This window comes from Esox lucius, chromosome 13, assembly GCF_011004845.1.
Source record: "Esox lucius isolate fEsoLuc1 chromosome 13, fEsoLuc1.pri, whole genome shotgun sequence".
NCBI classification, from domain to species: domain Eukaryota; kingdom Metazoa; phylum Chordata; class Actinopteri; order Esociformes; family Esocidae; genus Esox; species Esox lucius.
The window spans coordinates 27,335,913-27,362,256 of NC_047581.1; the positions used below are offsets into that span (position 1 = coordinate 27,335,913).

The following is a 26,344-nucleotide window of genomic DNA, read 5'->3' on the forward strand; positions in this document are numbered from 1 at the left end:
ACAACCAAAAGGATACTTAAAAAAATATATTATAAATAGGTTTTCAGTACTCTGCACTTACTCAATGCAAATGTTTTTGGTTAACTGACAGTTTTTATTCATAATGCCAGTCACATTATAGATCCATCATCATATTTTACAGCATGTTTTGTTCTTTTCTGCAAATGCATTCTGATTTCAATGTCAAATCTTCTACACTGGTGGTCCCAATCCAAGTGCCAGTTCTGTTTAGCAAACTCCATGTGTTTACATTTGTCATTTTGGCCACTAAAACTAGTATAGCGAATCTACTTTTAAAGCACAAATAAATCTATAACTGCAAAATCTGCCATAAGTACAGTAAAAGATAACCTACATGCTATTGTTTTATTACGTTGGATAAAGAATAATTTCAGAGAACTGGGGCATTTACGCTGACCGTAACTAATTTACGAGCAATATTCTTACTTCCGCATAATAATCACATTTGCAGTTAGTATCAACGGTATTAATGGACCCTGGATTGCAACCCTGCATTCTCAGAGATCGCTGCAACCTGGTCTCAGGACACTACGTAGACTATTTTACGTAAATCCATGGCACCCGATATACAGATTCAGGATGAGTAACAACAACACCAAGGTCGCTAGAATATGTTATAAAAGCATTTTATCGTTAAAGTTAGGTTAACGTAAGGCATCACAGCACTGGGGTTAGGGATAAGGTTAGATCTCACAGCACCGGGGTTAAGGTTAGGGTTAAGGTTTGGGCTACGGTTAGGAAACAAAAAAGGTTAAGTTAAGGTTGGATTAGGTCGCACAGCCCCGGGGTTCAAGTTTGGGTTAAGGTTACCTATCACAGCGTTAGGATTACAAAGAAATATATATAAACTTTATTTCAGACCCAGGAGAATCCATATCACAATAAATAAATAAAAATAAAAACACACAGAGTATAAACTACAAAATACAAAAATACACAAATACAAAACCTTCCACAATGTTCAGTGTCTGACATACAGACATGTTCGCCAATGGTTCCACAGTCTGGAAGTAAATCTGACAGAACTGCATACAGGTATAGCCAGAACAATAATCAAGTCATTTTCAGACTCAGATATCCTACACATAAATCTATACATCAAGTTACGTAAAACAGCAAAGCAGGTAGTTACCCCGACACTGACAAACATATGGCTTGCTCTGGAGCTTCTTGAGGCTCACAGCAACAGCCTCATGCTGTCATTATAAGCCACTATGAGTTTTCTAATGCTGCTTTGCTTATTACAACACAACAGGTAGGCAGTATACAAGGGTGTACAATATGCTCTGAATAGTGAAATCTTCACAGATACAGAGCACATGCTAAACTTACGACACAGCATATTCGCTTGAGCATACAGCTTCCGACGTTGCCTATAGATATCCTTATCATCAGACAGGTCATTTGCAATAATATGGCCCAAATATGTAAGCTCACTGCACACCCTAAGTGCAGTGCCAGACAGACAGAAGTCAGGGAAGGTTGACTGTCTGTCTTCTCTACTCCTGAGAATCATGATCTTACTCTTTTTGGCATTGTATTTTATGTCAAAATCAGCACCATACTGTGTGCATAATCTCAGAAGCTGTTGGATACCAGCACTATATGGGCTAAAGATGACCAAATCATCTGCATACATAAGGTGATTAATTAGTGAATCACATGCATTTAAAATCAACGACAAATCATTCATGTGCATATTGAAAAGAAAAGGAGACAGAATTCCGCCCTGGCGGACACCATTGTTCACTAGAAAGGGAACAGATGTTACATTCCCCCATCTCACTCTCATTGTCTGATGCGAGTACCAATATACCAAGATTCTTATTAAAAAACCAGGGACTCCACTTTTAGATAATTTAAGAAATAATTTATCATGATTAACCCGATCGAATGCTTTAGAAGCATCAATGAAACTCATGAACATTGTGGAATTTTGCCTATTATATTTCTCAAAAATTTCCTTTAGTGCATAAATACATAAATCAGTGCCATGCTTTCTTTTAAAACAAAATTGGTTATCGGTAGACAGGACGTACCTCTCAAGTCTACACAATAGAACTGTCTCCAGCACTTTGGACATAACACTGGCCAGAGCTATTGGCCTGTCATTATCTGAGTTGTTCAGCTTCCCCACTTTATCTTTAATAACTGGTACTAGCACAACAGATAGCATAGCATCAGGTAACACTCCATGAACAAAAAAACCTGTATAGCACATAGCTACCAGAGGGAACAGCTTCTTACTGGCAAGTTTAAGATGTTCAGCTGTAATACTATCCAGACCACAGGTCTTATTATCTCTTAACTTCAATATTGCTTCATGGACTTCAGCAGAAGTGACAACAACATCATCATTAAATTCTACATTATCCACTACAAACAGGTAACTTTTTACACAGTTTAGCAGTTCATAATATTGTTTCTGCCATAACTGTGCAATTTCATCAGGACCACTCACACCATCTTATATTAGATGGGTGAGTTGTTTTGCAGTTATTCATAGTTTTTATTTCTTTCCAGAAGTCATTAACATAATTATTTTGCAGCTTCCATGCCAGTGAATCTGACCTCATAGTATTTTTTTATTTATTTTAATATAGCGAAGTGCATATTTAAACCTAGCATTAGTGCATTTCTTATTTTCAAACAAGGGACCATGCCTGCTTTTGCCTGACTTAGCCCATTTTTTAAAAGCATTTTGGGCCTCTGCATGGTGCTCTTCTACATGATCTTTCCAACCTGGCTTAACATTGCACACTTTTGTCCTATGTTTAAACAGAGGCCTGCTCGAGATACTGAGAGACTCCACAATAGCCTCATACAGAAAACCTAAATCCTTACGATGTACATTCTTACAGTTCATATCCCGAGACAATAAGGCATCCTTTGGGACCTTAATATTACCTAACAAAGCATCAGAATGACTGAAATATGCATTAAGATCTTAGACAATTTTGACCAATTTATTTTCCCTACATCACTGCCATTATCCACAGGCAACAACACTGGTAAATTGCCTGTGTCCAACACCATCACTTCAAACATATTAATGTTGTGACAACACCACTCGCCCTTACTATTGACAGGTTCTTCACTGGAGCATTGGTAGTGCACTTGTCTGGAATGTGGAAGGTTGCTGGTTTGAAGCATGATTTTCACTTTTATTTCTCCATTCTGACTCCAACGTTATTTTACTGAACGTAATGCGAGCATGTTATGTTTTTATGGTCAAACCACCACTAAGTAAAATCAGAATAGGGGGTACTGAATGACGCGGTGATATAAAGCACTGCCTTGCAGCACAGCTGCTTTACTATGGCTTGGAGTTTAGACCCCAGGGGTAGAAGAGACCATTTCTGGAGTCTTTCAGAGTGCAATGCTGATTGGCTAAGCACTGCTCAAGTTAATCGAAGTTTGTAATGGCCGTTTAAAGATTTGTAATGACCGTTGATTACAGTTACTCTTGGACCACAGGCCACTTGGGTAACATAGAAAAGAGGTATGACAGGGAATTTGCAGTGTAGGTACACATTTATACTTGGAGATGTAGGTACACATTTTATAAATGGGAAGTCTTAATGGAAGGTTGTTGACACAGTAGCTACCCATTTTTTGGTCATGTAAACCTAAACACTTAACTGGCCTGGTCATAATTTGTGACATGGCAGAAAAATTACTGTGCTTCCACCAGTTCATTCCCCATGATGTCCTCCAAGAGCTAAGTCAGGATGTGGCCTAATCTCTTGTGGATGGAATAGGAATATCTCATTTTTATGCAACAGTATGTATATACAAGTGCTGGGAGGAGAGCAATTTCACCTGAAAAACTATCACCACGGAGCTGGCAGACACCCGACCTTCAACAGGTTCTTTGACAACCGACCCAGCGACCCCAGACACTGCTGACCAGTTTTCTCCGACCTATGAAACCCCCCAGGCACTTATTGTATGACATGACAAGGATGAAAATGACATGCCGCAATGATGTATCTTTACTGTACTACTTTCTGCTCATACTGGAATGCTATTTTTAAAACCCAAAATACAGAGTTGCCACTGTGCATGAATTCTTGTTATTGTTTGCTCTTTGGGGTTTCAGCAAAAACACTGAGTCAACTGATGATGTAAAAAGGGCTTTGTACAATTGTATTGATTGATTTTGAGAACTGATAGGTCACCAGTCTCAATCAGATATGTAGCCTGTCCCTGCCCCGCCCCTGTGTAAATGACTGTCTCCACTGATTCAGTTCTTGATGTGCCTATAAGTGCACCAGTGTACTGCGAGCATAACGTTTACTCTGTAAAACTTTCGTAGCGGTCGGCTACTACCGCTGGAGCAGGACGTTTCTATTCCTAAATCGGAAAGTGTGGAGAATACAATTCTGGAGTTTAAAAATACAATGCTCGTTTATTTCCTCTGTGTTCCAACTTTGGGGGAACTGGAATTGGATTGACAGGTTGGCGTTCCATTTGGACGGCGGTGTCTGCTGCCCCAGTGAGCGCAACCTTTAGTGAGATTTTATAGTGACTATGTCGGTGATGATGGCTCTATGTTGCATGTCAGCGGAAGAAAGGGAGAATCACAGAATTAATCTGGAGATTGAGAAGCAATTGAAACGGGACAAGAGAGACTCTCGCTTCGAGGTCAAACTGCTGCTATTAGGTAAGAGCCGTCACATCAATAAATGCATTGGAGTCTACTTAGTGTATAGCCAATGTCCTCCTTGACGTTTCTTAAATATATATATATATAAAAAAATATATATATATTAAACAACGCACACACACAAAGTAACCAATGTCGCTGTGGGTTGTTTTAACAGTTGAATTTTGTGCCAAAACAAGAATGCAGAATATTTACACTAAGCATTAGTTTTGTGCAATGTATCTAATAGACCATGGTTGCGCATGTTGCGTAAGATCACATTCTTATTGACAGCAACTACCTAGGAACATTAGGGTTAACTGCCTTGTTCAGGGATAAAAGCCCGATTTGGAGACTAAGGGATTCAATCTAACAACCTTTATTTTACTGGACAGACGCTTTAACCTCTACGTTACCTACCAACATTTTGTGGATGACGACATGTAGAAACTTGCTTAAATTATATAAGAAATGTTAACCAAAAAACACTTGGAAGCACTGGTCAACTTGCTGTGTATCATTATTAGGCCTATATAACATCTGACTGCATTTAATTGACTTGAATCCAACAGTTACTGTTCATTGCTAAAACAGCTCAAAATGCTGAAAAATAAAAACGACCTAATCAAACAAAGGCTGTAACCCAATTATTTGGTTGACGAATCCACCCAGTGTTTCTTCCACTGTAGGTAAATCATGGACCACACCTGGCCACGAGGGTTAAGTCAGCTGAGGATAATAGAACATTCTGATAGTTGTTACAAGACATTCCCAGTATATCTAGTAATATTAATGTGTCCATGGGAGAGCATTTAAAAACATTTTTGCTTTTCCTGCATCCGTTTATGTTGTTTGTGCAGTCACTGTTTGCTGAACTTGGAATAAACATTGTTCCTCAAATGTGAGCACTTCACAGTTTCTCCTGTCATAAGTTACATAACTTACATCTAGGCTATAGCACACAAAAAATATCCAAAGCCCACTGAACAATGTTGATAGTCAGATCGCAGGTGGTATGGCAATCAGCAACAAGATAATACAATTGGAAAAATATTTATATATAATAATGGGATGGCCTCTCTTTAAATGTTGACTAAGAGAATAGCCTAATTTGCTGTCTACTAACTGTGAAGCTGTCAGTGACGAAATCTTCATGGCTGGCCTTGGGGCTTTGCCACACTGAACTGTTTGTATTCACAGGTAGCTGGTCAGCTATGCTTATGCTCTTATGCAAAGCCATGTAAATAAAAGCTGTGAGTATCATATCACATTTGCATCGTCCATGCTCATGGAATCGTACTGTAAATACACAAAAAAAAGGGGCTAGCATGAGAAAATGAAGGGCTTATGAGAAATATAGAAATACTTCTCATACAGTGGATATAAAAAGTCTACACACCCCTGTTAAAATGCCAGGTTTTTGTGATGTAAAAGAATGAGACAAAGATAAATCCTGTTAGAACTTTTTCCACTTTCAATGTGACGTATAATGTGAACAATTCAACTGAAAAACAAACTGAAATCTTTGAGGGGGAAACATTTGTTTTACCCATTTACTCATCATTATTCACAATATATTTATTTTAGCCTAATTGATGCAAGTGGATCTGGAAGTGGGACTGTAACCCACATCACAAATCAGAACTTGCCTGTATTTTACCTGGCTGCAAAAACGACATTTTGCAATGGTCTTGTCTGTCACCAGACTTGAAAGAGGGCAGTCCATATCCTTAAAGGTAGGGTATTCATTTGAACAATAGGTGTGGTTAAGTGTTTTCATAAAAGTTAAGGGATGGATCTGGAGTGCTGTAACTATTCAGATTTTTACAGCTTCAAAAGCAGAGTCTGACCATCCATGATTTCAGTGTTTTAGTTGTAACTACATTTTGGGAAACTACAGTGTTTGTTAACATCTAAATTGTTAATAAAGGTTGGAGTAAAACAGGCTTATATTATGTGCATTTTAATAATGTCAATAAATGTTTTTTGTAATTAAAAATAATTGTGATTACTTAATATGTAAATAATTGTCAATGTCATTATACATAGTCTACATACCACTAGCATCAAAATACAATAAAACATTTAACATCATGTTTACCAATGATCTATTAAGAATTGACAGGTCCGTTTTTGTAAGTCAAATTAATTCAAATGTGTCTACATACAGTTTTCCTCAAAGAGTTTTGTTTGTACAAATAATTTGTCTCCTTCCAATACAACAAAAATGCAGTACCTCTTTTTGTTACAGATATACCATTCCCCATGTTCATAACTTTGTTATTGACTTGTCCATGATACCTGACCAGCCAATTTTGTCGACACCATTTATGTAAAACTCAAGTTGAGATTGAGGTCTAAGATATTCTTTTAACCCAATGTAATACAATTAGTTTAAGAACTTAGTTTGTGATGGGTTATGCCAAAGATTCTGGTTATAGTCGGCAGAAATTATCCCAATCTTTTAAATCCTGAGGGGCTCCAGGAACTGTTAATACAAGGTGGCCAGGATTGAGACTGTCTTTTACTTCCTCTCAGGAAAAACACAAAAAACCTGTTTACAGAACAAGAGAATATTGCTACCCTGCCATACTTGTTAAGGACATTTTCACAATACATATCCACCACCATGAACAAGGTTCTTCTCCTAGCTCTTCCAGCAGTCTACAATCCAAGCTGGCTAAAGATAATGGCCAGCTAGCATTCAACCAATAAGCAATGCATAACTGCATACAAGGATTAACTTGGAGAGCTTAAATATGATTTGGTATGATGCACATAAATGAGCTGTGGTGCAAACAATTGTCTTTGGTAGTCACATAATTAGTTAAATGGAGTCCACCTGTGTGCAGTTAGTGTTTCACATGATTTCAGGTTTAATACACTTGTCTCTGGGAGGTCCCTCATAACATTGGTTAGTACAATTCCTAACAAGAATGACATAATGAATATGAAGGAACATTTAAAGCCAGTCTGGAAAATAATGTTTTTCAAATGCACCAATCAGGGGTAAGAAAATTTTTAAGACATTGAATATCCCTAGAGCACAATAGAGTATATTATTTAGAAATGGCAAGAATAAGGCACAATTGTAAATCTATCTAGAACAAAGTGGCCTCAACTTGTACTTTTTTTGTGTTGTTCGGTGGCAAAAACTACCGATTAAATCCTTTTTGATGTAATGATGTAAGAAAATGTGGAAATCTACAGGGGGTGAATACTTTTGAGCCACTGTAGCTTGGGGACTTGCTAGGTGTCTACTATTGTTAGAGAAACAACAAAAACAGTGTTTTTCATCAGTAAGGAATCGATTACCTACATAGCTTAATAACATGCATTTACAAACATAGTACCTCCTATAACTTAGGGTTAGCATCACTGAGGGCTAGGAATAGTAGGCCAAGTATGGTGCTTTAGGGTGCTCCTTGTGTTATGGGTCCATATTTGAATCTCTCCTCTCTCTGTAAGGTACTGGAGAGAGTGGGAAGAGCACCTTCATCAAGCAAATGAGATTAATCCATGGCGCTGGCTACTCAGAGGAGGAAAAGCAAAGCTTCACCAAGCTGGTTTACCAGAACATCTTTACTGCCATGCAGTCAATGATCCGCGCCATGCAGACCCTCAACATCCCCTACTCGGAGGCTCAGAATGAGGCAAGAATCTAACCACATTGTGTCTGCCTCAGCTTCAACACTCATGGAGTGAGGTCAAAACAATGCACCACTAGCACCAACTGCTGAGACACTTATTTGAATAAAATGTTGATATTATGATTGGGTTGTTTGATTGTCCCACTATTGTCCCAGCCATATTAAATGCTGTAAGTTAACTCTGGCAAATTATTCAGATATAGATAATTTCATTCCTTTCGCTGGACAGCTTAAGTTATTACCACAAAACCAAACTTTCACATGTCCAGAATTCCTGAATGCTTTCAAAAATATTTGGGACATAAGCTATTTTACTTTATAAATATAAAACAATTTAAATGAGCTGCCAATACTTTTAATGTGGGAAGAAAGATGCATATACCTTAATTAGATTCAATTCAACTTGATTGTAATTGAACAGTATGAGTACAGCACATACAGAGCACAAGTTAATGGATAAACAGTCAATCATTTTTCACCTCTTTAAATCCAACACCAGTAGAAATCCACTTTTATAATCTGACAGATGGGCAGAGTTTACCCATTTACCCAACTTAGATTGTTTGTCAAATCTATAGACACCTAAATAACGTTCACATATTCAAGCTACCCACACAAATTAATTTTTTAAAGGTAATGTAACTGTTTAAAATTAGACATTTGAATGAACTTTAAAGAGACTCAAAACCTTAATTTAAAATGTTCAGTTTATCCAAAAGTTAACTATAATGATAATACAGGTGCTGGTCATAAAATTAGAATATCATAAAAAAGTTGATTTATTTCAGTAATTCCATTCAAAAAGTGAAACTTGTATATTATATTCATTCATTACACACAGACTGATATTTCAAATGTTTATTTCTTTTAATTGTGATGATTATAACTGACAACTAAAGAAAATCCCAAATTCAGTAGCTCAGAAAATGAAATCTGCATCTCCATAAAGGTGGTCAGCAGCAGGAAGCATGAAGTGCTCTAAAACTTCCTGGTAGACGGTTGCGTTGACCTTGGACCTCAGAAAACACAGTGGACCAACACCAGCAGATGACATGGCACCCCAAACCATCACTGACTTTGGAAACTTTACACTGGACTTCAAGCAACGTGGATTCTGTGCCTCTCCTCTCTTCCTCCAGACTCTGGGGCCTTGATTTCCAAAGGAAATGCAAAATTTACTTTCATCAGAGAACATAACTCAGAAGCAATTCAGTCCTTTTTGTCTTTAGCCCTGGCGAGACACTTCTGATGCTGTGTCTTGTTCAAGAGTGGCTTGACACAAAGAATGCGACAGCTGAAACCCATGTCTTGCATACGTCTGTGTGTGGTGGTTCTTGAAGCACTGACTCCAGCTGCAGTCCACTCTTTGTGAATCTCCCCCACATTTTTGAATGGGTTTTGTTTCACAATCCTCTCCAGGGTGCGGTTATCCCTATTGCTTGTACACTTTTTTCTACCACATTTTTTCCTTCCCTTCGCCTCTCTATTAACGTGCTTGGACACAGAGTTCTGTGAACAGCCAGCCTCTTTAGCTATGACCTTTTGTGTCTTGCCCTCTTTGTGCAAGGTGTCAATGGTTGTCTTTTGGACAGCTGTCAAGTCAGCAGTCTTCCCCATGATTGTGTTGCCTACAGAACTAGACTGAGAGACCATTTAAAGGCCTTTGCCTTTAAATTAGCTGATTAGAGGGTGGCACCAGGTGTCTTCAATATTGGACCTTTTCACAATATTCAAATTTTCTGAGATACTGAATTTGGGGTTTTCATTAGTTTCATTAGTCTGTTATAATCATCAAGGTTAAAAGAAATAAACACTTGAAATATATCAGTCTGTGTGGAATGAATGTATACATTATACACGTTTCACTTTTTGAATGGAATTACTGAAATAAATCAACTTTTTTGATGATATTCACATTTTATTACCTATATAGACTCAAAATTAAGCAAAATTTAAAGCTATAGACAGAAAAACAACTTTCCAGACTATCATAATTTCAAATTTGAAATGCTATGATTAAATACAATGTAATGTTCAAGTTAGGCACACCAAACAAATTCACATGTTCACATATTCAGGATACCAATGAGTCCAATCAATGAATCATCTTTTCACTGTTTTCAACAAATCAATCAGTCACTCATTACTGTTTCTAAGATTATTTTAAACTCTATAAATATTTTAAAACATGCAAGAAAGCATACCATATGTACCTATGTATATGTATAGTTCATGATTTGCATGGTTTCCTAATAAGCAGGGCCCAACCATCTGGTTTGCTCCCTCCCCCTCAGGACTATGCCATAATGTTGAGTGAGATGGAGGTGGACATGGTGAATGATCTAGAGACAAGTCATGTGGAAGCCATCAGGAGCCTGTGGAGAGACCGTGGTGTGCAGGAGTGTTACCAGCGCCGTAGGGAGTACCAGCTGTCTGACTCCACCAAATAGTGAGTAGACATTTAAGGAGTACCAGCTGTCTGACTCCACCAAATAGTGAGTAGACATTTAAGGAGTACCAGTTGTCTGACTCCACCAAATAGTGAGTTGATATTTAAGGAGTACCAGCTGTCTGACTCCACCAAATAGTGAGATGATATTTAAGGAGTACCAGCTGTCTGACTCCACCAAATATTGAGTTGATATTAAAGTACCAGCTATCTGACAAATGGCACTTACAGTCGACCGGGGCAGATCCAGAAATTTCACTAAATGACTTGTGGCAAAGTCAGTCCTATGACTGTCCTACATTTAAAGTCACTGAGCTCATCATTACAACCCATTGTGCTGCCAATGTTTGTCTACGGAGATTTCATGGCTATAGGCTGGATTTAGTGCACCTGTGAGCAATGGGTGTGGCTGAAACACCTGAACTCAATAATTACTAGGGATGTCCACCTACTTTTGGCCATATAGTGTATCAGCTATGTGACTCCACCAAATAGTACAGATAAAAGGAGTAGCATCAGTGTTTGACTTGGGCCGGAGCTTCCTGAGTGGACTGGCCTGTCTGCACAAACACTCACCAGCGTCTACAGGTGCACCATTGAGAGCACTCTCTCAGGCTACATTACTGCCTGGTAAGGCAGCTGCTCCGCTGCGGATCGCAGGGCCCTCCAGATGGTGGTGTAGACTGCGGAGTGCGTCACCTTGCAAGGCATCTACCATACACGATGCCTTGGGAAAGCACAGAACATCATCAAAGACTACAGCCACCCAGGCTATGGTCTGTTCACACTGCTGCCGTCTGGTAGACACTACCGGAGCTTTAGGGCACGCACTTCCAGACTCACAAACAATATTTTTCCTCAGGCCATAAGGTTTCTCAACCACCAACACTGACCTAGGATCATATTGATCCCATGAACATTCCAAATGCTATTGATGTCTTTCTATGTACATCCAAGCTACATTGGAATATTTTAATGTAGAGTTCATAGGCATATTACATCTATTTATAATATTCAATACTTCTACCCATATTGTTCATATTCCTTATTCTACACTCTTTAAAATTGCCGTTAGTTTACATTATGTACACTGCACAAAACAAAATGAAGGGAACACTTAGATCACATACCAGGTCTCGATGAATGAAATATATTTAAGATTAAAATATTTACTGTACATTGTGTAATTCATTGAATTATGGACATTGTTTAATAAACACACCATTTGGTAAAAAAAATGCTATATTTTCAGGGTGGTAAAACAGAGATTTTTCCAGCCGCTGACAATTGGCTCAGAGCTGTGGATTTCCATTGTCATTGGTAGGAACATATTAAATAAGCTGTAACATAATGGGGCAGTAGACATTTCAGCTATACATTTAAATGATTGAAACAGCCTACCAAGGAATCAGTTATACACAGTTGTAATAAACTGAGAAAAAAATATTAACACAACTCATTCGAAGTGTTGGCCCCACATGACTGGAAATTAAATTTACCCAAAAAATTCCATATGCACATAGCTAATTATTAATACGTTTTTTGCGCAAATTTGTTTCTCTCTGTAAATAAGCATTTCCCCTTAGCCAAGATTATCTACCTGAGAGGTAAAGCATATTAGCGTGCCTAAACATGGAGATCAGCTGATTAAATAACAATCATTACCCAGGTGTGCTGGAGACAATGGAAGGCCACTCAAGAAGGTGCAATTTCTTTACACAACCCGAAGTAGCGAGTGAATGTGCAATTGGCCTGCTGACTGCATGTCCTTCTCAACATGGTTTTGACCTGAACACAGGCAGTAACTGTAAAATCTTTGCCTTTATATTTTTTATTCAACATATCTTTCCCTTTTCTTTAGATGCAACATCTGAGACTGAATGGAAAACGCATGCATTTGTGTCTTTCCCTATTTTATCTAGATTCTAACCGAGGCCTTGATTTTTTCCCATTATGTTGTTCAGTTATCTGAGTGACTTAAACCGAATCGCAGATCCCTCCTACATTCCCACCCAGCAGGACATCCTGAGGGTCCGAGTGCCCACCACCGGCATCATCGAGTACCCGTTCGACATGGACAATGTCATCTTCAGGTGCGACTCACTTTGGTTTTGTCAACGAAGCGTCGTCTCCACTAAGAGCGTGTCCTGTTTGAGAGAAAAACTGCCCACAAGGTACTGCAGCAGCTCCTAACATTGACTTGTTTTGACAGAATGGTGGATGTGGGGGGCCAGAGGTCAGAGAGGAGGAAGTGGATCCACTGCTTTGAGAACGTCACGTCCATCATCTTTTTGGTGGCGCTCAGCGAGTATGACCAGGTGTTGGCTGAATGTGACGAGGTGAGCCTGTCAGAGAATGATGACCAGAGCATAGGTTCGCCAGCAGCCACTGACTTTAACATTCTGTAGTGTAAAATGTAGCTTACATTTTAGTCACGCATTTTAAAGTATCTTACACATTATTACATGTTTTGTCCTCCTGTCCACTGTACATGCATGCTTTTTCTCCTAGAATCGTATGGAGGAGAGCAAAGCCCTCTTCAAGACCATCATCACATGTTCCTGGTTTCAGGACTCTTCCGTCATCCTTTTCCTCAACAAGACCGACCTCTTAGAGGAGAAAATCAGACATTCCCACCTTGTAAACTACTTCCCAGAATACACTGGTAAGCTGTAGTTGGGTTTGTGTGTTTAAAGGTGCACTATGCAACTTTAACGCCACCTATCGGCAGTGAGTTGAATACCACTACTCCTTTAGGATCTGACACTCATTTCTAACTACAAACATACTGACCGGTCAGAAGCAGTGTCTCCTCCAGTCAATGCTGGAGCAATAAACGCACAGACTTTTGTTTCAAATGGGGTTAAAGTTGATGGGTCCTTTCCATTACTAAGAAACACATAATTAACAAAGTAAACAGCTAAACCAATTAAAACTGGGTTATGTACAGTATTGCGTTAGATGCATTGCCATATTTCAGGACATCTTGCACCCCGGGCCCGGCGTCACCACGCTACGCTTGCGTCAAGGAGTGTCTGCTCGGACACAACATAGCTAGCTAATGTTAGCTTATTGTCTCGACCAAAGATTTTGGAGGAACCTATCTGCGCTCATACAAATAAAATTAACAAGAATATTGAATGATTTCCTACATAGTATAATTGTTTCTCCATCATCATCAATCTAGTAACTTATAAATAGGTTTCCTTGACTATCTAGCCAACTAGCTAAATGAGGTGACGTAACCTATTTGTCTAGTAGAAAGGTAGCCAACTCTGAATCATCGTTCTCACAAACTTCAGCTATCGCCAGGAAATGCAAAATTGACCCTTGTTTTACTCCGTGCTTTGTCTTATGCTTGCGTTGCTTCCGTAGATTTTGGTTTCTGGAGCGTTCAGTGTAGGCTACACGAACCCAAAAAAGCTTGTCATTGGCCTTCACTTCACACACCTTCAAGGAAGCACATGCCTATGAACGTCCCAGCCTTCTATGTTTTACTTGCAAGCATGGCACTGAGGAGTGTCAGACCGGACACTGCCAGAGACTTTTTTTTAACGTTAACTGATGGTATGTAAGGGTAATTATTGAATATTTTAAATGGAAAATGCTGCATAGCGCACCTTTAATTAACTGCAAGTATTGAAGGTTGTCTGTGTGTGACTGATATTCTTACATTTATTTTTACATATCTGAATTGTTTCCAGGGCCAAAGAATGACCCTGAAGCAGCCAGAGAGTTCATCCTCAAGATGTACCAGGATCAGAACACAGACAGAGAGGAGACTCTTTATTCCCACTTTACCTGTGCCACAGACACAGAGAACATCCGCTTTGTCTTTGCTGCTGTAAGAGACACCATTATCAAACACCACCTAAAGGAGTTCAGCATTGTTTAGAGGAGATCTAGGGCTCCAGTCAGTAAGACATATATAGCATGGTCACAGATCTGTAGCATGTACTCCATGTTAAACTATGTAACACTGAATAAAACTAGCTTTGAAACAAACTATTTCTAGTTTACTCGAAATCATGCTGGGACACGCCATTTTCCAATAAAAAAACAAAGTTGGGAACACCTGCTCTAAGTCATGGTACATAGACATGAGTTGGTTAAAAGGCTCCATCATTATTGGACTCAAGTTATAAATGCCACATTCACCTATAAAACCCCACCAGAGCAAAAATCAAACATGTAATCAACTCAAATGTTCGTCAACAATGTAAATAATCATTACATAGCCTCAAAACATGGTTAAACTATAATTTGTCTATAATGGATGGTCAGTCATGCATCCGTAGCTATGTGAATATGAGTGATTTCATATCTAGTCCTAGTAGTTGAATAAAAAACATTGTTCATGATATCTTTACTCACTGTCTGTTAGTGTGATGGTGGCAGAGTGGCACTGAATTCCCCTTTTCACTTGATTAAATGTGAAAACAACAACAAAACCACAAAAAGAAAAGTGCTTTCTTCAAAAAAATTGTGTATGTATATATTCATTCACAAGACCACAATACTTCTAAATAGGCCAGTGTGCATATTTCAGCCAAGTAATCGGTCTTCATAATGTTAGGTTTACAAGAGGAATAATTTTCCAATGAACCAGAGGGACATTTACCCAAAACCTTCCACTGAATAATATATTTAAAAATTTCAAGAAGAACTGAAAAATAAATGTGTGCTGTTTAATATGTCTTTGAAATGTCTATCAAGACAAACAGATCCAATGCTAAAAGATGTGATCTTTTTCAAAGAATTGCAGAATAACTTATTCTGCAATAGTGATTTCCTACTACCTGACAATGAAAACACTTGTGACAACCATTAAAGGCAAAACAGTTATTTATTTAGTTGCATTAACCCCAACACAAACAACCCTAACACGTCTGAGTATTAAGTTAGAAGTTAATTTCAATAAATGTTTATTTAAATAGCATAATTAAGTCAATAATGGCATTGCATACCTGTAGTATAAAATCCTGAAAATTGCCAATAATGAGATGCAACCCCTCCAACAGATATATACACCTATACTGTATACACACACACACACAGAATATATACTGTATAAAAATAGCATGCCTTTTCAATCACGTGCAGTCATAGCTTGCCGAAAGTAGAAAATGTGTGAGTCAGGAATAGGGGGAAATGGTGTGTGGGTCCAGGGATAGAATAATTTGCATTTAGAACTGGACTCTGCTAACAAGCCAACCTTTTTTTGTCTCATATAAACAGTAAAATAACCTTGTGTTTAGCTCATTAAGGCCATTAAACACAGTGCTCTGTAATTGTAATTTGATGGGCAGCACTACTTCTAAAGTTGCATTGGCAGTTAGAAAATTCCCCCAGGTACACTTAAAAAAAAAAATACAAGAAATAAACCAGTATACTTAGAAGACATTTCTGGCACAAAGTTGTTTAGAATGAGAGCAGTGACTGTTATCACTCACATCTTGACATCACTTGCCTTTTGAAGGTTAATATTATACAGCCACTCTACTGTCACCCACATTAACTTAAGGTGTGCATTTCGTGGCTTAGGGAAGAACAATGCCACATTGATGAGGAAAATTAGAGCTGTGATAATGATAGTGCCATCTGTGTCAAAATACATCCAGACAAGTCCATGTGAATTAAACCTGGTGGCACATCCTACTCCACCAGCATGTAACACACACAGTCACACACAGTCACACACAGTCACACACAGTCACACACAGTCACACACAGTCACACACACACAGTAGGTGATTGTAGTGAAATGAGCATTCAATATTTCTGTAGACTCTCCCTGGCATCCTCCAGCTTGGTAAGAACCCACTGTAGATGAACACAATCGCAGGTCAGTACTAAAACATTCATTACACTAGCAAGTCTTAAACAGAAAGAAACAGAAAAATCACTTGAGGCCAGTGTCTCTCTGACAAACATTGTTTGGTGTGTATCTATAACAAGCGCAGAAATTGGCAGTAGCTGGATTTCGCACAAACCCACCGTGGCTATTTCTGGACTTTTGAAGTTTATAATTTTCCCAAACTCTTTGGCATGAAACACAGACTTTACTCTCTCCTGAAACACATAGAGGAAAGACATTTTAAGATAACGTTTCTTTTATCGACATGCGAGTTCTGAGAAATAGGGTGATATACAATAATAGAAAATGAAGAGGAACAAACAGTTCGTATGCAAACAAGTGCAGGGTCCATTTGTAGAGGTTTTCAGCTAGTAGTGGGAATTCATGGGAACAGAGATGGTGGTTTATTTAGAAAATCAGCTGGGGAGTTTTGCTTGTTGTGTTGGTAGTTTGTACGTCACTGCAAACACGCAGATGAACATACCTTGGCCTCGATTCGAAGCCGCCTCCCCTCTACGATCATGGGCTCCTTGGTGAACTCGTCAAACAGATACTGCCACTCACAGGTCAGCTGCCCAAATGTGCCTTTGGTCACAAAAAATATTCCCCTGGCAAGACAAGACACAGAGCCTCAGGACATCGATAGGTGGACACGTCACAAAAAAAATATTCCAAATCAATAGCAATAAAAAAAATCTATTTTCACACGTTCAATAGTATTGATTTTACTAGAGAATGTATCCGAATACTCTGCGCTAGTGGACAAATAACAGCAGGAGTGCAGTGTTATGATACTAGATAAATCTAGTTAAAAAGTATTTAGTTAACACATTGTCTGTTTTTATTATAATTTATTTTCACAATGTGTTAACTATAAACGCATGTTTGACAAATGAACCATGAAACTAGATTTTTTTCCAATACATGCTAGTAGACTTATCTTTAGTCTGAAAGTTCTGCCAGGCACTCACTGCAGTGTATTTAAGTTTTAAACATAATTTCTTTTACATTTTTAAATCGTTATATTTCAGGATTATTTCTAATCGCATTACGAGTACTGTTTGGTTTCATGTATTTGCAGATTCTATTACATTATTGAATGTTCTTGAAAAATAATTGGTAATTAAAGAAAATACACTAATGGTGTTAAGACTGTGGCATGGAAATGGTTATCAAGATTTGTCGAATTTCTCTTCCATCATTCCAAAGTTCAAAATTCCAGCATTGTGACATCCATACACTCCATACTACTGCAGGAGGCCACTGCTTTATAAACAGCAAACCCTTAACATTCTCTTACCTTTTGGTGATCATTAAGAAATCTGACTCGTTGACTTTGGCGTGTGCAAAGTATCTGTACTTGGCAAACCGTCCATTCTCAATTTTCTAAATGAGAGAAAAATAACAGTTTTTTTTCCCCAACATTTTCTCCAGAAAATACTTTAAATTGAATGTGTAAACACATATGTATGCTACGCTACATGCTAATGCTACTGCACGGATGATACATCAAGAGTCATTTGGTACCTTTTCACACAGATTAAAATCAGCCTCAGGATTTTCACCATTCACACTGGCAAGATGATCTGATTAGTACTTTTTACTAATCTACATGGTCAGATAATGGCTTCTATGCTGGACGTACATCCAGGCCCTGTCTGAACAGCCTACTTGATGAAAACATGAATTACTTCAAGGGAGACATTTTCTGAAATGACTGGGTTGTAGAAAGCGGTGCTAGACCAGTTGCTTACACATGTTTGATCGGTGGTACCTTCAGGGGAAGGTTTTACATAAGGAGGGGTATGCACCAGGGATTCAACAGTACACGGTATGTTATCAAACCGTTCGGCACGCACCCTACGGTTCAATACGCACACGTGAACCGCAGCGTGACGAAAAGCCGGTCATTTTCCGACAATCTCCAAAATGTGCTTACTGCTCTGCAGACTACACGCACGTTGTAGATTCAGATCCGCAGAACCAGACCCGGACATGGCACTCATTTTCCCCATTTACATTTTGGGAAGCTTTAGTGTCAGGCTCTAGTGTGACAGGACATACTGCTCTCAAATCATATACCCTTTAGAAACTGCTCATAATAGTTTAATGCATGTTTAATTCACCATTAATGAAGGGATAGGAAAAGATAAGGATGAGAAGATCATGAAATAGATGTTTCAATATCCTCTTTATTCAGAAGAAAGAGCCGTGATGGTGACTATGACTGAATGACTGAGCACATTTAAATTCCTTTATTAAAAGAGGGAGGGGCCAAAATGACAAGCAGGACTACAGACACCATTAGGTAACTCTAGACCCAATAACTTTGAATTTAAATACTATACACTTTTCTCTCTGGTCTCCCTGTCTCTAAGCAAATATTTTGATTTACTCAATTATCCTGATTAACGAGTCTCTTGGTTTTCTGACTCCTCCCTCCAACAGGATATAGCAGGAGGTTAGACAAAAGATATGTTATGGTAATCAGAATTACAGTTTTACATTACCAAGGCAAGAGGGCCCTTAAAAACAGAATTCAGACATTCTGTTTAATTAAAACAAGTAAAACTCAATACAAAATATGAAAACAGCTGAGGACAAACATAATCTTACAGCTGGTTATTCAGGCATTGAATGTTAAAACAAAATGCCAGACCAGGCTAGGGCACATTAAAAAGAATAACCAACTTGTTTAGGAATTTCCATTCTACATGTCTCTTAACATCACTGCCTGCCCTGCTTCATTAAGGGGCAAGACAGAAGACAAGGCAATGTCACACACAGACAACTCTAATAATCTCTAGCTCTCCAAAAACACCTTGTTCCCACTGAAGCCAATGATCACATAACTTCACCAGTCAAACACCAGTACAACGAAACAGCACAGCATCCACAGAAACAATGACAGCCTGAAGCGTTATTTTGGGCCGCTTATCAATTCCATTCTAGTAGTCATCCACCACATCAATAATAAAAACAATAATATATTTGATTTAAATAGCGCTTTGTAATCATCCTCATCACACACAGTTCTAGTCCCTTCAGTGTAGAGCACCATTTTCTGTGGACAAGAAAGAAACAGACAAAGCCAATGTCAGAACAGACAAAAAGAAAACACGCACGCACAGAGGGACAAACACAGAGTACGGTCAGCAGTTCCACAAAGATCTTGTTTGCAATTAAATAAATGTTTACATCATCATCATCATCATCATGTTGGTACTCAAGCTACAGCTAGAAAACACAACTGGAGAAACTACACAACAGCCAACAGAGCTCTAGGCTCATCACAGCTCCTGGTCATCATGGTCCCAATCCACAGGTGAATATATCATAACGGTCCAGTTCCAGACCACTTAAAATCGACTGAACTGAAACGGAATCGATCCAAACTCTGGTCGAGTTCCTGTTTGACTACATTTCAATGGTTCACATATTTTCCAACACTTGGATGACATTACTTAACATATCAGCTAAACAGGTCATCGGACATAACAATCCATGACTGCAGTCACTACCCTGGTGGATGAAACACAACACCTACACTGTACACCTCTCCACTGACCTTACAGAAGTCACGCTCTGTAGGGGACCTTTAGAGACAGAGAGTCCCTTGGACATGGGGTTAAATGAGATTATGAGGATGGAAATATATCTGGACTACGAGCTGCAATAAGAAAAGTAGTGGGAGTGGATGTTTTTGGGAGGACACATATTGACATGACCCCTGACCCTGTGATGAGGCACGGCACTGTGTTCATCAGGACACAAATTGGAAAATGTTTTAAAAACACAAGCACGTTTTAGGGGGGGGAATTAAAATCTTTGACAAGACAAAAGTTTTTCTTCCATTTGTTGCCTCAGTTAAAGGGTTACTTTAGTTTTAGGTGTCCAGACCAGTAGAGTCCTCTGTTTAGTGAAAGTGAATGGATGACGATTATTCAACACATTCAGTGTTGAATCATCATCCATACAGCTGTTTTGGACAATGCTCAATTCCTGAGATTTGTCTGTGTAGTTGCGTGCACAAAAAACCTGAAATATCCCATCAAGGGCTCCTTTCATCTTCTAGAACTCATGTTACCTGTAGCATCTGGCTGCCAACACCCTCCCTCTTCTTATATGGTCGTATGACACCATCCTCGTGAATGAAGCGCGGTGGACGCAGACTCTCCACGTCCTGGGACGTCTCGGCCGCCCTCTTGATGCCCTGGAAGGTGCTGCTGGCCATGTCAATGATGCCCCCTGTGGGCCTGGCCACGGCCCCCACCAAGCCCTTTCCAACGCCCTTAAAGAAGCCCGCCGCGCCCTCCTTCTGAGCCCCTTTAATGGGCTTGGTGATGATCCCAGTGATTCCGCTGACGAAGCCCTGTGGGGGAGAGAGATGTTAGACTGAGCAGAGACGCCTATTTCTCTCAGGCATTTTTGTTTATGCCTTATTTGACAGATACAGGGGGAAACGCCACACAAAGTCACTAAATCACAATTTCAAATGGAGCTGCAGAGGTCACATTAGGTTTGATGGCCAATCAGCAGTACATACAGTATGTGTCTGCTCTCAAAGAGGTCAGAGTCAAAGGGAACAAACAGACGGACACTTAACAGAATAGTTGCTCAATGCATCACTAAGCTGGAATTGATAGCAGAGCGGCCATTCGGAAACTGCTTGTATCCAAGGCCCATGCACAAAAATGCATAACTTGGTGTAAGGAGCACAAAACCTGGACCCCAGAGCAATGGAAAAAGCAGAGATGCGTTTATGTTTGGAGAAAGCCAAAGGATGCCTTCAGCCCACCATGTCTGCAGCCAACTGTTTGACACGTCAGGAGATCCGTAATGGTGTGGGCAGCAGTCTGGGGTCTGATGAAGGCTCTGCACGGTCGTATAAACCAAAAGGAAGGAGGTCATTTTACAGCACTAGTTGCATCCTATAGTGCTGTTCCACTATTCCCTCATTATATTCCAGGATGATAACACCCTCGTACACAGTTTCATGAACACCAGATCTGAACATCACTGAACCTTTTTTTGGGACGTTCTATAGCGGGCCGATTCTGAAGCAGATTACCATCTCCTTCGTCCATCATAGAACTGAAGGAATTTCTTCTTGAAGAACCGTGCAATATCCCACCACACACAGTTCAGGACTGGTATGACAGCATTCCAAGAGGGATTGGAGTTGTTCTGAAGGCAACAGGTACATGTGGTCTGTACCAACCTACTGTAGGTCAGACAACAGCATGTTCACAGACAGCGGTGTCCATTATGCATGGGAACACCATTGCAACAGAGACATTAGAAACACCCCACTCCCCATGCAGCACATCCCGGTTCTGTTGTGTTGGGAGTGGCTGGGTTTGATCGTCGGACAGCTGTGAGGTTGCGGTGCTGTTCTTCAGAGAGTCAGACTTACAGACACCAGTCCTTTGCCCCCACGGGTCAGGCCCTCTCTCAGGCCGCTGGGCTGCTTGTTCATGGCCTCTCGTCTCTTCTGCTGGTACTCCTCGTCCATTGTGATGGCAGCCATACCCTTCGCCATTGCACCTGTTATCCTGGAGGCAGCGCCTGCAATGCCCCCTGGGAGTGGTGACAGAGTGAATACACAGTGGCAAATAAGACAGAAGTCATGTAGAAAAAGAGGGCAGAGTAGAGAGCAGAGAAAGAGAAGAGAGACATGAGAGAGAAAGATAAAGGATGAAGGTGCTCAAGAGAAGAGTGGTAGCAGCACCTACCTACAGCACCTCCAACCAGTGCCTTCACCCCCAGAGCCATGCCCTCCACAAACTCCTCAGGACCCTGGATGGCTCCCTGGGGAACACCAAAGAATTATTACCCAGAATACCATGTCAGCAGACAGAACTGGTGAAATTAAGGTTAGACTGACTGTCTTACTTGATAGGGCTCGTAGAAGAAAGCCTCGACACCCTCTGACAGGCCTCGGATCAGTCCAAATGGGTTTCCCAGCACGTCCAAGCCCAACACCAGCACATACATCTGCTTTATAGCCTGGAATACAGACGGTACATGACTACGTTGAGTTGTGAACCAAAGCAGATGAATGACTTTGGGTGGAGGAGATCAATGGTTTTTCTTCAAGACATGAATTGAACTGAATGGCTGAGACGTTACCTGTTTAGAATAGTGTCTGATGACCTCCCATTGAAGTTGCTGGGTAGTGCGAAACTGGAAGGTCAGCTCGAAGAAGGCTAATCTACAGAGGTTCAAGAAAGGGTCTATGGGCCTGACACTTGGGTGAACGTATTGAGACATTTGACATGGGTGTGGTGTGTGATTGTCAGCGTTCGTACTTGAAGACAACGTCCTGCACATCGGTCAGGGTGGCTCCGATGCTCTTCAGCAGCAGGTTGAGGGACTGGACAGGGATGAGCTCCGTTTCCCTCTTCTCCTTATTCCCGTCCTCCCCACCAGAACTAAGAGAGAAGCTCAGGTGCAACTGCCAAACAAACATCTCATTATAAATAAATGAGCTCTTCGAAAAAGGAGTTTTCCTGACTCCACAGTGTGACCAGGAAAAACTCCAAGCCCTCAAGCTTGTACTGGTCAGAAGCCGCGGAACATAACTCGGCCAAAAACAGTCTGTGACTGGACAGACACACAGTAACAGCACGGCAGTGAAAATGAAAGCTCACCTTGATGGGAGAGATGTGGAAGTACTCATAGAGACTGATAGGGGACGTGTCTGTGGCCGAGACATGGTTCAGCTCAGTCTTCAGATACTCTATGTCCTTCTCAAACAACTCCACCTGATTGGCCCAGACAGACACAGAGTAGTAGCGGGCTAATCCTCGATCAACAGACATCCTAGTTTAAATCACATGTAATGTCACGGTTATCGACAGGTGTCGACTAAGTGAAACGGGTACTTTGTTGCTTCATACCGTGAGCTTCTTGCTGATGCTACGGTAGTTCAGTTATCTCCCTACAACTAATGAGATGACACCGCAACGGGGTAGATAATGTTACATGTGGAGGAGAGGGGAGGATCAGCAAAGGTGGTGCGTGTTGGCGGCTTCGGAGTCTTACCATGTGCTCTGATGTCATCGCATTGGCGTTCGCCGGGGTGAACAGATCCAAGATGGCGTAAAGAAAGCCCAGGTCTAACTTTAAATCCATCTCCTGGATCAGTACCTTGAAATACCTGACCACAACAGGAAAGGGTTGTTTGTGTGTAATGAGAGAACAGAGAGAAGGCCAATAAAAAAGATGGAGAGACACAGAGGGAGGGAGGGAGGGAGGGTGAGGGAGAGAAAGAGGGAGAGACAGAGGAAGAGAGAGACGGAGCTAGAGGGAGGGAGAGATGGAGGAGATGTGGAGAGAAAGTGATCGATGGCGTCAGACTAACTTGATTCTTGAGATATCCGAGTGTCCGGCCGCCCTGGTTACAATGCTGATGTCGGTCAGTGGTTTAGGCTCTACAAGACAGTGGGGCAGAAGCAGCCATTACTAAGTTAATATCCAGAGCCGTTGGAGAACAACGCTAACGTGACTGCATTAGACCAAGGCATTCGGACAGCGTTTGTGACTGACCCGAGTCCATGGTGACCGACTTGGGTAGTTTTACAGGGTAGAAGACATAAGGGAATATCGCTCCAGGCATCTGATTCTGGATCTGTGGAAGAGAATAAGGACCTCAAGAAATCTGACTCCAACAGATTGTCTTGAAAGGACCATGAAGGGAAAACGTGGGTGAGGGCCCACTCCCTGGGACACACCTGGATGCGGTTGATCTGGACGCGGTAGGCACTCTGGCGGGCCGACACGCTGTACTCCACCTTCACTCCCGGCAGGAAGTTCCGCCTGATTGGAGCATCATATGGCTGCATCATCCTCATGTCTTGCCCGTTTGGCGTCAGAGACACCTGGGTAATACGGTTCACAGTTAGCGCTCATGTCGGTAGGTTATATAGAACACGGTATATATATCCATGTGTCTGACCTGGAAGTTGTTCTGTAGGTCTAGGATGGTGTTGTCCACCGGTCCACTCTCTGTGTACTCTTTGAAGTGGGTCTCCAGCAGCTCTGCCTCTTTCAAACTCAAGGGTTTCCAGCGTGACTTCTTCTTTGGCTTGGACTCCCAGACAACATCTGAACTACACACACACACACACTCACACAAGTTTGTATGGCTATCCTCATGGGGACCAGAAAATAGAAATTGCATAATCTTAATCTTAACCCTAAACCTAACCATAACCCTAACCTTAACCTCAATAAAGTAACATTTATGCCTAAACTTTACCTACATGTAACACACACACACAAAGCTGAGTGACAGTGCATACATAGGTGTTTTATGTATGTGAGTTGGTACCTGGTAATGCCAATGAAGGACACCTCCTGTCGGCTGCTGTTGTTGACCAGGGAGACACCCACGTCTTGAAGGGAGAGGACGATCTCCTGTTCAGCCAGCTCTGCCTTCTCACTCTCACACAGCAGCTTGTAGATGCGCCTGTCCTCAGTGAACAGTGCCACCCGCTGGAGGCCCTCGTAGAACGAGATGAGATACAACTTTCCCTCGTTGTTTACATCCAGCCGCAGGTCCTAAAGACACAGGTCAAGTATCACATAAGACCCAGGGCTCGTAGAACCTCTTCCAACATTATAAAAATCTCTGCTTATAAAACAGTATTTCTTTTGGCTTAACAACAAAATAAGCCGTATTAAGCTCTAGGTCAAAACATTAACCAATCAAAATAAGTAACAATGGAACATTCCTTCGCCAGAGCCAGTGGTGAGTGGGGGTGAATATAAAGCCATGGGGCGGTACCGTGGGGGTGAATATAAAGCCGTGGGGCGGTACCGTGGGGGTGAATATAAAGCTGTGGGGCGGTACCGTGGGGGTGAATATATAGCCATGGGGCGGTACCCAGGGGTTGAATATATAGCCATGGGGCGGTACCGTGGGGTTGAACATATAGCCATGGGGCGGTACCCAGGGGTTGAATATATAGCCATGGGGCGGTACCGTGGGGTTGAACATATAGCCATGGGGCGGTACCCAGGGGTTGAATATATAGCCATGGGGCGGTACCTCTTCGTTCTTCAGCTCTCCAGTGTGGCTGCCACAGTGCCAGGCGAGAGACCGTGATCCGGTGGGCTCAGCCCAGGTGTAGTACACAGCCTTCCCTGGATGTAGCGTCTCCTTCTCCTTCTGACTGCTGCTCAGACACACACACACACACACACACACACACAACAGGAAGGTGTTAGAAAGCACATACCACAACTAACCGAAGGTCAGACCAAAAAAATAAACTGGTTTACAATTACATAAAAACAAACACACACCGAAACAGGAAGACAGCTGAATGCATGAAACAACAAGCCTTGGTCATTAGCGTGGAAACAGACAGCATGCACACACAGAAACACGTGTGGAATTATTGTATGAATCTATGCCCTAACCTTCCTTTCCCAACAAATACAGTATGGCTCCATGGCTGGTTCATTTCTTTAGAAAACAGTGCCAGTTGAATATCCAACCACTACGCTATGTGAACTATGCTAGGTAAATCGAAATCAAGAGCAATATGATTGTTGTCAGTGCAGTTCATACGTCACAATATAACCGTAAACAGTTTTACTTTAGGCTTACTATAATGTAGCTACTGAAGCATGTAGCCTGCAAAGTTTTAGTCTATCCTGAACAAATCCTAATGCCTAATTTGTTTAGTCAGTGGCGAGGAATGAATCCC

General features: G+C 40.8%; 2 protein-coding genes across 9 annotated transcripts in view; one reads left to right on the forward strand and one right to left on the reverse strand.

The window, feature by feature from the left end:
* Window positions 1-4,245: 4,245 nt before the first annotated feature.
* LOC105014514 (guanine nucleotide-binding protein subunit alpha-14) lies at window positions 4,246-14,931 on the forward strand. 2 transcript variants are annotated; one of them, XM_020052226.3, is made up of 8 exons: window positions 4,246-4,687; window positions 8,138-8,322; window positions 10,614-10,768; window positions 12,733-12,861; window positions 12,981-13,107; window positions 13,280-13,433; window positions 14,144-14,335; window positions 14,473-14,931. In XM_020052226.3, exons 1-8 carry the CDS (start codon window positions 4,555-4,557, stop codon window positions 14,661-14,663), a joined length of 1,266 nt encoding a protein of 421 aa, XP_019907785.3. In that variant the 5' UTR covers window positions 4,246-4,554; the 3' UTR covers window positions 14,664-14,931. The 2 variants fall into 2 exon arrangements, with proteins under 2 accessions (XP_019907785.3, XP_012992203.2); XM_013136749.4 differs by lacking the exon at window positions 14,144-14,335 and having other exon boundaries at window positions 4,248-4,687.
* Window positions 14,932-15,595: 664 nt separating this feature from the next.
* vps13a (vacuolar protein sorting 13 homolog A) overlaps window positions 15,596-26,344 on the reverse strand; it is a 39,151-nt gene continuing 28,402 nt past the window's right edge. For 6 of the 7 annotated variants that reach the window (XM_029124454.2, XM_029124451.2, XM_034296239.1 and 3 more), the window contains 18 exons: window positions 25,681-25,807; window positions 24,961-25,190; window positions 24,586-24,739; window positions 24,362-24,508; window positions 24,177-24,258; window positions 23,992-24,061; window positions 23,673-23,787; window positions 23,279-23,392; window positions 22,937-23,082; window positions 22,758-22,839; window positions 22,521-22,634; window positions 22,361-22,436; window positions 22,042-22,205; window positions 20,713-20,997; window positions 17,926-18,011; window positions 17,110-17,233; window positions 16,766-16,840; window positions 15,596-16,591 (listed from right to left, as the gene is read on the reverse strand). In XM_029124454.2, the coding sequence (XP_028980287.2) occupies window positions 16,541-16,591; window positions 16,766-16,840; window positions 17,110-17,233; window positions 17,926-18,011; window positions 20,713-20,997; window positions 22,042-22,205; window positions 22,361-22,436; window positions 22,521-22,634; window positions 22,758-22,839; window positions 22,937-23,082; window positions 23,279-23,392; window positions 23,673-23,787; window positions 23,992-24,061; window positions 24,177-24,258; window positions 24,362-24,508; window positions 24,586-24,739; window positions 24,961-25,190; window positions 25,681-25,807 (2,242 nt within the window). In that variant the 3' untranslated portion in view covers window positions 15,596-16,540. Of the gene's footprint in view, window positions 16,592-16,765; window positions 16,841-17,109; window positions 17,234-17,925; window positions 18,012-18,797; window positions 19,690-20,712; window positions 20,998-22,041; window positions 22,206-22,360; window positions 22,437-22,520; window positions 22,635-22,757; window positions 22,840-22,936; window positions 23,083-23,278; window positions 23,393-23,672; window positions 23,788-23,991; window positions 24,062-24,176; window positions 24,259-24,361; window positions 24,509-24,585; window positions 24,740-24,960; window positions 25,191-25,680; window positions 25,808-26,344 lie in introns of those variants that run through there. The other variant, XM_034296240.1, reaches the window with a different exon arrangement.